This window comes from Chaetodon auriga, chromosome 4, assembly GCF_051107435.1.
Source record: "Chaetodon auriga isolate fChaAug3 chromosome 4, fChaAug3.hap1, whole genome shotgun sequence".
Lineage (NCBI taxonomy): Eukaryota > Metazoa > Chordata > Actinopteri > Chaetodontiformes > Chaetodontidae > Chaetodon > Chaetodon auriga.
The window spans coordinates 29,669,643-29,684,173 of record NC_135077.1 but is presented as its reverse complement, the minus strand read 5'-3'; the positions used below and the strand labels follow the sequence as shown (position 1 = coordinate 29,684,173).

The window sequence follows — 14,531 nt, the reverse complement described above, 5'->3', positions numbered from 1 at the left end:
AAACATAGAGAAACCTGAGAACTTTTTTTCTGCAGGTTTAGTGCCAGGACGTTCACAAGATGATTAATCTTCTGGTGAATAAAGTGTTTTAAAATATGTGCAGTGTTTTATAAACATAGGAGAAATTAAAATAAACTGAGGTAGACTTTACATCTGCAACATAGAAAACAAATGACAGTCTTAGAAAAGTACTTTCGGCTAGATATAACATTGAGGTCAAGCACGTGTAAGAGATTTTTATAACCTGGCTTCTCCACAGTACTCAGCTGAAGCATGTCTTTAGCTTTATGATATGCCACTGCCTCCGTTATGTCTTTGTGCCTTTTAGATGATTTGTCATAAGGCACTGAGGCAGAGAACCTCTGCATGGTGGTCTGCTGCTTGCGCGGTGGTGCTGCGGTAGCAGATGTCGTTGGACGATGGTGAATACGGCTGCGCTCCGAAGGGTGAGCGCGGCTAAGATGCTTGCTAAAACAAGTTTGTGGTATTAAACAGTCTTGGTGGGGATGACAGTCTTGCATACTTTACAGACCACATTGGTCTTACTACGGTCCAACTTACAAAATTCAAAAAACTGCCATACTGGCGAGCTGACTTTCCCTGTTTTATCGACAATTTCTTCGCTCGCTGCAGCGCTCACTTTCCATTTCTCATGTCACTCCTCGCGAAGAATCAAACACGAGACAACGTGATGGCGCAACCGCACTGGTACTGTTACATGATTGGCTGTTAGCGTGTCACTCCCACTGATCAGTGATTACTCCCTACGTTGCTTGGTTACCAGAGAGCGAGTGCCTTTGTTCATGCAACCAACCTTGCTTCGCAACTTCTGGTTTCTTCCGACGAAGAAAAAAAATTATTGAATGTTTTATCAAATGCATTTTTTATTGATATTGATTACGTGTCTATCGCGAGACATATCGTTATTGTTTTATTATCCAGCCCTAGTCTAAACTACAACATGCACACTGCTGTTGTCACTGCTGTTTGTCCATAGAGGGTGTGGAGCAGGATTGTCCACAAATCATAAGTAACGACAAATCAATGAAAAATAGTGGTCTTGTAATGGAGGAGAGAAAATGAGAGCTTTTTAATGTCTTCCTGTCCTTTTAGGTAGTATGTGAAAGATTTTCTGTTGCTAGACATTACCTTAGAGGCAATAAGGAATATTGCTGGAAAAAAAATTGTGGAAATCAGCTAACGTTAGAACTTGTGAAAGCACTGGGTGGGACTCAGAAGTGAAGTAACGCCAAACATGGTGAATCCATGATGTGGTAATGTGAAGGACTGGCTGAACCATCTTGTGAAATCTGCGTCTTTCAAAGAAGTTTAAGGCAGCTTGTTCAGTGGGGTGTGTATCAAGTCACACCCTAGTGGCTTCTATGTGTGTGTGTTTGCTTAAAAGACAAGTTAATCATCAGGTGTTTGAACTGGTATGGTGCTAGATATATTACACAAACAATCAGGCAAGTGAGTGCGTGTGTGTATCCGTGTGAGTGTGCATGTGAACGTCTGGTGGGATAACGCTGCAAATTGCTGAAGTCGTCCGGTAATGGTAACCTAGGTCTGATATCAGTTAAAACAAGCAATACAATAACAGTAAAGAAGGTGGCAAACTTGTAGTCAGTATGAACTCACTCTTCATGGCGTATATCACTGATGCTTCTGTCCAGTGAGATCATGTCGCTTGCCACCATGTTGAAGCCAAACTCCTTGATGGAAGCCTGGATGGCATCTTTGTACTCTGGACCCAGGACAAAAGGCTTGGCTCCCTCTCCAGGACCACCGGGGACTCCTGGAGGCTCAGGTTCCTTGGGCTCAAAGTTTCCCAGGGTACCCTTCTTTAGGACAGGGCTGGTGTAGGCATGAGTGTGGGGTTTGAATGTCACATACTGTTGCAGGATCACCTGCTTCTGGTTGGGGTGTTGGTCAGGATCCTGGGGATGGATGGCCCCTCCTGGATGACAAACAGACACTGAAGGATGACCCAAAAACTGAACAATGCTGGAGCAGAGTTTCTTTATGGGATATTTAAGAAATGGTTGTCTCACCATTCTTGAGTCTGATGGAATTGAGGTCAACCTCCACCCCCTCCACATGAGGCCATGGAACCACGGGCTTAAACTTATTTGCTAGGTCTCCTTTGGGCAGCAAACTGTCATCCTGCATGGAGGAATACACAAGTTGGTATTACACATTACACAGTTACACATTAACTTTACATCAGAAAATAATGCAGGGGTTGAACTTCCTGGGACAAAAACAGTGAGCTGGAGGACACAACACGTATGGTTCAACACAAAACGGCTACGTGTGTCATTTGGGAAGACTAATTAGAGATGATTAGGGCTTGTAACATGTAGTCACTAACACATGGGGGGTGAATGTAGACTTCATTATTTTTGTTGGTTTATCATTATGGGCAAACTTCCAGGGCAGCTAAAGGCTCATTTTGCTCAATATTTGGTTATAGAGGTCACACTTGTACTGTATGGACTCTGACCCAATCTCACCCAACCTCCATAGGACTCCATTTCCAGCTAAAAATGTCCAGCACATAGTACACACTACCTGCCCAGAAAGCTGACTAAGTTAGCAACTATGTCAGGCTTGTGTGTCACACCTAGTGCCAGAAATTTTTTTTTATTGTCCCTTTGAAGACACCTCCAGAGATTTGGATGTTCATGTGCTTCATGTGTTGCACATTCGTGCCAATGGTTTTATACTATTCCACTGATGTACAGGTCACAACAAGGTACCAAACTCTGCTTTTACAGCTACCTGTAAAATATTTCACTACTGATGAGACATAAACATAAAATGGCACCAACTGATTGAATTTAAATTGACCAAACAAGTACAGCAGCCATAGACAGCCAAATTAATTGGTACAAAGGGTTTTTGTTGCACCCTTACACTTCAATGGCACCTTATAGCTGAAAGAATGTGGAGATAACAGCATGTACGCTTGATTGTGAGCTCCTACTGATTATGAAACGGTTCTTTGTCACTGTTGGTGTTATGATGATGTGCTCTACCTTGTTGATATCTCCAACGGTAGAGCACAATTACACAAGTGATTGTCCTTCATTTGGCCATTTTGTGTCATAATATCACAGATCCATATATATTGAAAATGCCTTTATAAAATCTTAAATAGATTGATAAAGCTGCACTAAGATGGACAGGAGTGGAGACAAAGACCTGCTGTTGCAAGGCTAGCAAAGCAGAAGCCAAGCTTTCAAATTTCAAAAGCATTTTATCTTAATATCATTATCCTTTAAGTTGTGTTTAAGTCACATTCAGAGGGATGCAGCAATCAAACATTTACCAGTCTCATCGTTGACTACACTCATCACTGTGCTGTTTATTCAAGGCCAATTACAGGAGGCAGTTTGTAATAGATAACACATTCTCCTGACTACTCCACATCAAGTTATTCGCAGGAAGGCAGTATCTAGCCTGAATGGACAGCATAACAAAAGTTGACATTATAATACTATACCCTCTTAATGTTTTTGTAATATATGTAATTTATGTAATATATGTATGTAATTTATGTAATTTAATTTCTTTAATTATACCTACAGAACTCCAACTTCAGTCAGAGCTGATGAGATTAAATAACTGATTAAATAATTTAGCTAAGAAATATCCACTGACATCACAGGTGTATATCCAGATGAAATTAAGAGTAAAAATTAATTCATTTAATGCTAGGTGCGAGAAAACTCAACACACATACTGTATGTCCTGAAAAGTAATAAAAATATACTGTAAATCTTGTTGTAAAACATATACATTTTTCATTTCAGAATGTATTATGAGGTCAGGTCAGGGGCAGCCTGTTGGTACACTTCACTCTTTTGTACATTCATACCCATAAATGTATCTGTCAAATCTGATGTCCAAATCAGCAGATAGACTGGGTAGACATATAACATATTTCTTGCAAAGCATTTTACATAAATGGACATTTTATTCTGATTGTGGGCTAGGTTACCACAATGTATGGGCCTTATGTTTTAAATGTGTTCTTTTAGTTATAAAAGCATTTTAGTAGAGCCATAATCTATTTAACTATACTGAAGCAGTTACCTATAATGTACATAATGTTGGTAGGACAAGATAATTTAGACACCATTTTAAATGTGCTATGCCTCAAGGTCTTCCTCAGAAAATACCCTCAACATAAACTAGGAGGTTGTATACCGATAGCTCCTCATCAATTTGCCATTCATGCTTTTAAGAAAATCCTGCTAGTTGTGGGATATTTTCTATAGCAATAACAAGAGGCAACAAAATTTGACAGTCTATGTGATCTTATAACAAGAGGTATATCGCTTTTCGTTTTCAGGGATTGATCATTCAAAACAATCACTATCATAACTGCTCTCTTAGGTTCATGGTCATACAGCAAGGTTGAGGTGACGTTCTCGTTGTACACGAATTACACTTACCAAAGCCAAAAACTAGTATCCAATTTGTGGTCACAGTACCAGAAGGACTTTTAACAAAAACATGACTGAACTCATGTAATTTGATAACGATTAAGTTCCGCCTTAGCGACGGATACACCACCATTCTGGTGATATATGCGGATATGTCTCATGGAATGAAGGTGCATGATTCAGGAATGCAACAACTGTTAACAGAAATCTGTGAACAGAGGTACTAAATAAGGAAGGGTTCAACTATATATCTAAATGACTATTCATTAACACATAACTAAGTATAAAGGTAGCGTTAGTAGCTAAACTAGGAACCAATCTCCATGACAACCAATGTAGTAAAGATAGCCAAACAGTTGATTGAAAGCGTGTTCTCAAACTTGTTTTATTTGGAGTGACGCTTCTACTGTTCAAAACACGCAAATGTGCTACTACGACCATTCTACCAACAAGTAGTCACCATCCACAGACTTGTAACTTATTCTGCATAGCTAGCTAAATGTATTATACATTCTGACGTGGTGGGTTGGAGTTGTGCTAGCTGTTATAATTGTTACGTATGGTTCCCTCTAAAGGACACCTAGGGTTAACTGGTTTGCTGTTGTCAACTCACCCGTTTTCCAAAAGGATTTTCATCGTTGGGTTTCGGCGACAGAGAAGACCAGAGCACCACCAAGCCTAGGAACGTTCCAATGACAAGCAAACTCCGGAGAATAAATCCTACTTTCAGCCTCATCTTGGAAGCTCTTTGCGTGTAGCCGGGCTGCCAACAGCTAAGCTAGTTTAGCTGCTACAGTGCCTAGGAAGGGCTAACCGGCTGGCAGGGCAACTTAGCCAGGCAGCAAACGATTAGTTAGTTAGCGGCTGATGATGCAAGTTGGAATAACAAGGCTGGCACTAACTCCGCGACAGGCAACGTTACGACCGCCAGTTTTCGTTAAAATTATATGCTGATTTCCACTAAGGTAGTGGGAACTATTCCTTTCCGGTTCTTATTTCCGTCTCCTTCTTGACGGTTGGTCTCCCGGACCTGCTACTGCTGACACTGCTCCAGCGTAGCACCCCCCCCCCCACAGTAGAGCTTTGCCTATCTGAGAGGTACACGCCTGTAGCGTAATTAAATAGCTCAGCTCTGACAAGCAAGAATGTAGCCTGATATAGTAATTATTCTTTAATGTTTTCAGTCTATTTCTTAACATCGCAACTGTAAATATTAAATTGTGTCTCTCAGTTCCCAACATGGCTTAGGCGTAAAAGGACCCGCTCACGTCTCACGGACATTACAGCAGGTTTTCCAGCGTATGGTTGTTGGTTAGGTGACGGGGGCGTCAATTACTGGAAAGACTGTGGCTCATTGCTGTAAAGCCCACATCATATAGGAATCCAGAGATAAAACTCCTCCAAAAATTCTCCTGATTTCCAAGAAAGGAAGAAAACAGCAAGCAGGGAATGACAACTGAATTTTACACACAATTGAATCTAAAATAGTGGAGAGTTCACAGGTAATGTGGAGGGCGGAGTGATATGAATACAAACAAAACATTAAAATAATAAATGATTTTAGACTGCTGCCAACGTAAATACTGTTGTCAATTACAACAGTATCTGAACACTGCATAGGGAGGGTTTGGATCATAAGTGTGTACTAGCTATTTTAGAACACCCTCACACCTAACAGCATGGCCTCTCAGACATCAATTCCATAGACAAACGCCTCAGTAAATAAATTGTCTAGCACCACAACAAAACAAATGAGGTTCAGGCTGCTTCACAGACCCTGTGTCTTGAACTCAGAATCTTCCTAGACTACTAGCTAAATGTAGTCTAGACTAGACTACTAGCTAAATGTATGTTTACATCTGCAGTCAACTACAAATTATTATTGCAACCCTTAATAAATTACCTTTTTACAATGTTGACAAAATATGCAGTGCAATCATAGATGCATTCAACTAAACAGTCTACAAGCCCCATATACAGTTTTAGCAAACTAATATTGTAACCCTTCTCCATACTAACTGTCTTGAGTGGACAGGTTACTGCCATCATGTCATGGATCATTTATTGGTATTTACAAATACATACACACATGAAGACCAGCACTTACCAATGGAAAATAAATTCCAATACTCACAAAAAAACAACAAAATTAATTAAAAGTCTGGATCAGCTGTCATTATCAATCAGACAATAATCTGGCAGGGAGAAAAAATAAGCACCATTGAATAAACATAAAATAAACAGATATTGTGCCAATTATGCAAACACAAAGGCAATGTACTATGTACCAGAGTACAGTGAGTAAATCTTTAGTGTATTTTAATGTAGTGATGTTGTAGCAGACAAACACAACCATACAGTAAAAAATGTGATATTTTAACATGAAATGTGGTTAATAAGGAGCTTGGCACATTCAAATGTAAAAACTTAAAGAAATGGCATCTGAATTCACTGTCATGCTGCATGTGTGTGTATCATCCTATTTGTGCTCTAGATAGTTAGTGAGCAGAGAAGGGAGCGGAAGGACGGGGAGCAGCTTCAGTCGGGATCGGCCAATCAGATTCCTGATCTGGATACGACACAACTGGCAGAGGCTCCTTGGAGAAACTAGAAAGAGACAGTGATTTCCTCTTATTATTGTGATACAGTTTAGTTTGAATTTCGAGTTGTTCCATGCATCAGTATTGGGTGTCACCACAGTACCTCCAAAGTATATTGCAGTACCTTCAAACGTTAGTAGCAGCTGTTGTGTTTTTCCACCAGGAGGTGCTAGCTCCACAGGTCGCTGATTGTTACTGTCTCTGACATTGATATCAGCTCCATAGTCCAGTAACACTAACACCTGATCAGCATTGTCCTGTCTGACAGCTGCATGCAGAGGCCTGTCACCTCCTTGGCCAACATTCACATTGGCTCCTAGAGTAGACGAGGACAAGAGGAGAGGAGAGGATATGGTAGAAAGAGAGGAGAGGAAAAGAACACAGCGTTCTATGCCATGGATTAGAGCAGAATTCCACCCTTTCTGCCACGGTAGCACAGAGTTCAGAATTTAATGAAAGATCACTTCTTCACAGAGGAACAGCCTAACATAGTGGTTACAAAATTAGGGGCCAGGACCAACAAAGGGGTCCCAAGATAATCCTGAGAGATCATAAAATGACAAACTTCTTGTTAAATACTCAATACTTTCACCATTTCAGGCCTCTACAAAACACACTGAGGCCATAACCTGTGATGAGAGGTCACAGAAAAACATAGCTTAATATAAAGATGCAGGCACCAGCTTCCAGTATAGGAGGTAATGTAGATGTGGTACAAGTTGAAATGGCAGAAAGTTCCAGTAAATGGGACACACCTTTTTGTAGCAGAATCTTTGAGCAGGCTGTGTGTCGGTGTAGACAGCTCATATAGAGAGGAGAGCCCAAGTGGGACACATCATAGTCTGGATCTGCTCCATGAGACAGCAGGAACTCGACACACTGGCTATTGCCTACACACACACACACACACACACACACACACACACACACACACACAGGTAAGATAAGGTCAATATAGACACCAGGTTTATGCTGAAGCTATAGTAGAGATAGCATCATTATTAAAAATCATAATATAATCTTAATATATCATGTTAGTCATTTGTGTGTTGTTATTTTGGTGAAAGCAACGCAAAAGTTGTGCAATCAGTGACACATTACTTCACAGACACGGTAATACTGTAAAGTAACATGATTTTAAAAAGACAGTCACTCATATGTACTACATTATATTTTGAAATTAAATTGCTCAATACTGTTCAGCAGTAGCCCTGACCGGGCAGACACTTGCTTATGGAGAGTCTTTCATGTTTTTCTAATTTTTAGTGGCCACCCCAGGTTCTCCTCCATGCTTGGAGGGGGAGGGGGAGGCGAGGGGTATTAAGTTGGTCGCAAACTGCAGCCTCACTTCTAGATGTCACTAAATGCTACACACTGGTCCTTTTAAATATAACAACCTGACCCATACTGTAAATGTTGTAGCAGCCCTTAGCTGATCAGTTTCATGTTGAAAACACCACCATGCAGAGGTGAGTTGAATCATTCAGTCAAACTCTACCAAAATCTGTGGTGTTTGAGATAGATGGACAGCTGGACAAACAAACAGACTAATCGAACATCTACACATGAGTCCTGGTTACTGAGCTGTCAGTCATATACTGTGTTCAAGGTCCCTGCTCAGAGTACTGTATTCACCTCTTTTGCAGGCTTCATGTAGAGCTGAGGGGAAATGTGTGTGTGGCATGTGTGGGTGTGCTCCATTCTGCAGCAGCAGTTCCATACAACCAACACTCCCAGAGGCACAACAGTTGTACAGTGGAGTAACTCCATCTATGGAAGCAGCATTCACCTAAACACAGACATACATGTAAGCAATACAATACAGTTAGTACATCTACTAACACACACAGCCACACATACTGGTGTATAAATGCAAATGACACTTTCAGCAGCTATTTAATGACAGTGCAGTGCTGTTTTAAGATGGACACATGGTGAACTTAAAATAATGGTGCCAATAAGAAGAATACTTACATTAGCTCCAGCATTTATTAATGCTCTGACACAGGCTACATGTCCTGACAGGCAGGCTTCATGGAGAGGGGTTACATGATCAATGGTGACAATGTTGGCATGATATCCCTAAAAATGAAAGCACACAGAATTATGTCTTCAGCTGTTAAAGAAGCACACTTCCTTGTTTGTATCAATCTTTCTGATTTGAATGAATTCTGAGTAGATGATGGCGATTGGTGTATGGGCATATTTCTCAGATTTAGATTTCTGTCTTCATGTCTGCTCTTGTATGAGGAGAATATTGTGCAAAAATCTAGGGATGCCAACTTTTAAACCTAGTGAGATTCGGTATCATATCAGTGTGTTTTATGAGTAGACCTTCTCTTAGATCCAAGATGGCACCACGGATAACTACCTCAGTGCTGCACTCGCTAATATTTCAAAACTCACCCAGCACGCTTTGCCAGCCTCCACCTGTCAGTGGACAACAAACTTCCTGACAGACAGGAAGCAGTAGGTGAGGCTGGGGGAAATCACATCCAGTACCTGGACCATCAGCACTGGAGCCCCCCAAGGATATGTGCTCTCTCCCCTTCTCTCCCTCTACACCAACAAATGTACTTCAGGAGACCCGTTTGTTAAACTTCTAAACTTTGTCTGCATACAGATGGGAGGTCGAAAAGCTGGTCCTCTGGTATAGTCAGAACGAACATACTCAAAACTGTGGAGATGATAGTGGACTTCAGGAGAAGCCTCTCAACACTGCCCTCACCACCATCCTCAACAACAGGTTTCCTCTTTGGAAACCTTCAGGTTTCTGGGATCCACTATCTCCCAGGACCTATTGTGGACTTCAAGCATAAAGGCAAAAAGGGACAACAGAAGATGTACTTCTTGTGTCAAGTTCAACCTGCCTCAACAGCTGCTGATCCAGTTCTACACAGAAATAATCCAGTCTGTTCTATGCATATACATCATCACCTGGTTTGGGTATACCATCAAACAGGACAAGAACAGACTGCAGCGGACTGCTGAGATAATCATTGGCATCAACCTGCTCTCTATTCAGGACTAACACACCTCCAGACTGAGGAAATGGGCAGAAAGCATCATTGCAGACCCCATATCCTGGACACAACCTGTTCCAACTCCTCCCCTCTGGTAGACCCTACCAGATCCCATCAGCATTTAATTCAATGCCGTGTCTCAATACAACAGACAACTCCTATACTTTCTTTAGTCCCTCCCAAATTGATCATCTGGTTGATAGAGCTTCAGGTTCATTGCAAATGACACTTGACTATACTGCCCCCCTAAAAAAGATGATAATAAAACAGAGGAACACATGCTCCTTCCAAACCCAAAAATGAAAGCAAATTTCACAAAAAGTTGAAAGGAAATGGTACTGGCAGACTTCATATGATTGAAGGAAGAATGGATGGAGAAATGTACAGGGACAATACAATAATCAGTTAATAACCACATCAAACAGGATAATACAATACAGCCAACTAAACCAGGGCACAATAGTTACTTTGCAGTGATGTACTATATTCTTGTTCATTGGCACCAATGAGACACACATAGGTCAAACAGCAAAACAGCCTATAAACACACAACTTTATGATCATCAAATCAAAAGTAGACGATACCAGGCTGCCTACAAGTCATCGAGTCGTCATCAACAACGGTTAAAATTACCACAGATGAGCACAATTATTTCCCAGTACAAATACACCAATGAGAGAGTGAAATTTGATATTGCGCCACCACGCTTTGATGTTGATTGTAAGAATAGCATACACGGCAGTATCTTTATTAGAGTGAATCAAGCTCATGCATGAATCATACATCAATAACAGCCTAATTAACAGCATGATCAATGATGATGGCAATACAGAAAGATAGAAATGTATGGCAAAAATAGCATATTGCCTGAAAAACATGGTAAAATTCTGATGTTAGGCCATTATTTCCTTGTGATTTGTTGAGTTTAAGATTTTTACTAGTTGATTTTTTGAGATCTTTCAAAGAGCTCAATATCCTTGAACTGTTATTATAAATATAATTTAGATACAGATCTACTTAAAACTGTACACATATTTTAAAATTGTAGTATGATTTTCTGTAATACTTTTTTCTATTTTTATTTTAGAGAGTGAATTTCCCTCTGTTTCTTTTTTCTATACAAAAAAATTACTTAAATTTATCTAACCTAAATCTAAACCTCTTCAATCTATTTCTCTCCCTTGACATAAAAATCATTTAATTCATGTAAAAGTTTATCTAATTATGGGGGCAGATCATCTCCTAACAATCTTGATGTGATTTTATGACATCCTCTCTGCTCTCTGTACTGAGTGTGAACAAATTCATCTTTGCAGCTACTCCTTATCTCCACTCCTGTGTTCTGCATTTGGGTTCACACAACTAGTCTCATGTAATGGTACAGTCTTGTTATGGGATGAACTTAGCAGACACAGAGTCAGACTCAGAAAACCCCTCTGGTTTTTTCACAATTAACAGCACCCTCACATTTAAAGGCATATTCCTGGGGCAACATGAAAAACTTTTAAAGACCCTCACCAAAAGTGATCAGGCCATGCCCAACCAGATCAGATGATGCAAGATGGCACTGTGTTGGGTGGTCGTAGCTCCATTGTACTCGTTTGTTTTTGTTGTGTTTTTCCATCCTTTTTTAAAATTCTAACTTTGCTGGTAACTCTGTCACGACATTTGCGTGCAGTTTTAAAACTTTTTTAGTGGCCCCTCTGTTACTTTTTGCACTCTTCGTAACTGAGGGCGGTACAGAGAGTAGTGGGGGCATTGTCTACACACGCAAACGGCTGATCGTGTTGCGTAAACCCACGCTCCGCCCGGAGAGAGGATCATAGTCCTGGACAAGCTGAAGGGGCGATGTCAGGGCTGCAGAGCCGGAGCCAAACGGAGGGCCAAAGCAGGTAGATACAGGTGATCATCACGGGGAACGTGAAGTCTCTGTCAAATAAGACAGACAAGCTCATCGTGCTGGTCAGGACTCAGTGGGAATATCGACAGTGCAGCCTAATGGCCTTTACCGTGTCATGGCTTCACTCAGACCAAGCGTGGAGATACTCCGCTTAAGATGTGTGCGGACGGACAGAGATGTGGCTTGGAACGGTAAGAAGAAGGGAGGAGGGATTGTGCTGTTTGTGCATGAGAAGTGGTCTAATAATCCCAGACATGTTGCTATTAAGGAACGTTTCTATATCCTGGACATTGAGCTGCTAGCTGTGGGGATGTGGCCTTATTTTTTTGCCTCGTTCATGGCCTCCATCATGATCACTGTTTACATCCCTCCAAAGGCTGATGGGGAAGCAGTATATGACGTCATCCAACTCCACCGTAGCGGAGCTACATATGCAGCAACCAAACACGGGACTTTAATCACAACCCTTTGGACAAAACTCTGCCAACATTCCACCAATTTATCCACCCTTTTGTCCAGAGGCCGCCTGTGTCAATGAGGACAGTGAGGAGGTGGACTCAGGAGGCTAACGAGTCACTGCAGGACTGCTTTGAGACAACAGACTGGAATATGTTGTGGGAGCCACTGCTGCAGCGTGCTCACTCCCACTTGGATTGTAGCAGCAGCACTGCGAGGATCACTTTCTTTGATTTCTCCAGTGCCACAGTTTGTCCGACTGGGAAATGTTCTGTCTGAGACCATGGAAAATAGTACAGGAGCACCACAGGGGACTGTTCTGTCTCCCCTTCTCTTCACCTTGTAGACCTCAGACTTCCAGTACAACTCTTCATCGTGCCACCTACAGAAGTTTTCGGACAACTCAGCGGTGGTGGGGTGTAGAAAGGATGGATGAGAGGAGGAATACAGAGCACTGGTGGAAGATTTTGTGGAATGGTCGAATGGTAGAAATCATTCCTGCCATGAGCCATCACACTGTACAACAGTAATTTAAACAGTTAATCCACGAACCTCACAAACTCTTGTGTTTTACATATTACTTTTACATATTATCTGCACTACTGCAATATTGCACATACAGTTTGCGGTTTACACTTATCTATCATCTGAAACTGCACAATTTTTTTGCTGCTTCTTGCTGTAAATACTGTTTATATAACTAGTTATATTGTATTTTTTTATTATATTATTATATTAGATTATATGTATTGTACATTATAATACATATTACATAACAATATATTTAGTTTAATTTGTTATATTTTTACTTTTAGTCCTGTTTATATTTTTTGTTACTTTTTTCTAAATAATTGTGGATACATTCTGTGTTTGCCTGTATGTTTAATTGCTACTGCAACAAAATATTTTCCCAAATTGGGATCGATAAAGAAGCAGTCGAAAGTCAAAACTCTGTGTTTTCAGCACGAGCTGGGGGAGAAGCTGAGGCAGAGCAGAGCTGCCCACAGGTGAAAGCTGGAGGCCAAACTCCAGCAGAACAGAGTGAAGGATGTGTGGACAGGAATGAAGGAGATCATGGGGCTCAAGGCAAAAGACAGACCAGCAGCCAGCAACTTCAAGAGGGCCAATGAGCAAAATCACTTTTCTAACAGGTTTAGCTCACAGCCAGGAGTGGCCTCTCATTCCCCCACCCCCTCACACCTCACCACTGTCCATGATGGCCTCCATATCCCCCTCTACCCAAGCTTTCTCTCTCCAACCCTCAACCCCCCCTGGGGATCCCTCCCTTGGACTCAACTCCCACGTTCCCCACCATCCCCCACAGCATCCCCTCCACTAGCATCATCCCCTGCCTGACTGCGGGCCAGGTAAGAAGACAGCTGTAGATGCTGCACCTGGACAAGGCTGCTGGCCCTGATGGAATTAGTTCCAGAGTCCTGAGGACTTGTGCCAGCCAGTTGTGTGCGGCTGGCAACCTCACAAACCCCAATATTCAATGTTTACATATTATTTGCACTACTGCGATATTGCACAGTACTACTGATTGTTTACATTTATTTATCACTTGCAACTTGCACATATTTTTTCTGGTACATACTTTAAAGCTCTGGCTCTCTGTCTCTAAGATCTGATGTTAATATTTGTTTATACACTTAGTTACATTTCATATATTTCACATTTTCAGAATTGCTCCTATTCTATTGTTCTGCCCCCACCTCTGTCTGACCACCCTCATGTCCACTTTGGCTTGTCCATGTGCCACTTTCTCCTTGGTTGGAGTGACACCAGGTATTCTTGACGCCTGCATTTCCAGAATGCATCGGCCAATGCCTGTACCTGCTTCCACTGCTTGCTGTATAGGTCTTTAAGGTCGTACTCTCCTGCGGGTGGCAGCACTGGGTTGACTTTCCGTGTTAACAGCATGGCAGGTGTGAGGACTGTGGGCATGTCTGGATCAGATGACCCTGGAACAAGGGGTCTGGAGTTCATAATGGCCATGACTTCAGACATGAGTGTGACCAGAACTTCATGAGACAGGTGAGCAGTGTTTGTCTTTAAAAGCAGTGCATCCAATATCCTACAGGCAATACCTATCATCAA

At 41.5% G+C, this 14,531-nt stretch overlaps 2 protein-coding genes across 5 annotated transcripts in view; both read right to left on the bottom strand.

The window, feature by feature from the left end:
* Window positions 1–6,346, bottom strand: part of galnt7 (UDP-N-acetyl-alpha-D-galactosamine: polypeptide N-acetylgalactosaminyltransferase 7) — a 45,763-nt gene extending 39,417 nt beyond the window's left edge. For 3 of the 4 annotated variants that reach the window (XM_076729210.1, XM_076729211.1, XM_076729213.1), the window contains exons 1-3: window positions 5,065–6,346; window positions 2,052–2,163; window positions 1,639–1,957 (exon numbers count right to left, since the gene is read on the bottom strand). In XM_076729210.1, the coding sequence (XP_076585325.1) occupies window positions 1,639–1,957; window positions 2,052–2,163; window positions 5,065–5,187 (554 nt within the window). In that variant the 5' untranslated portion in view covers window positions 5,188–6,346. The other variant, XM_076729212.1, reaches the window with a different exon arrangement.
* A 153-nt stretch (window positions 6,347–6,499) lies between these two features.
* LOC143319933 (ankyrin repeat and SOCS box protein 5-like) overlaps window positions 6,500–14,531 on the bottom strand; it is a 62,541-nt gene continuing 54,509 nt past the window's right edge. The window contains exons 3-7 of the mRNA XM_076729219.1: window positions 9,026–9,133; window positions 8,687–8,840; window positions 7,807–7,941; window positions 7,176–7,367; window positions 6,500–7,058 (exon numbers count right to left, since the gene is read on the bottom strand). Coding sequence (XP_076585334.1) covers window positions 6,931–7,058; window positions 7,176–7,367; window positions 7,807–7,941; window positions 8,687–8,840; window positions 9,026–9,133 — 717 coding nt within the window. The 3' untranslated portion in view covers window positions 6,500–6,930. The remainder of the gene's footprint in view (window positions 7,059–7,175; window positions 7,368–7,806; window positions 7,942–8,686; window positions 8,841–9,025; window positions 9,134–14,531) is intronic.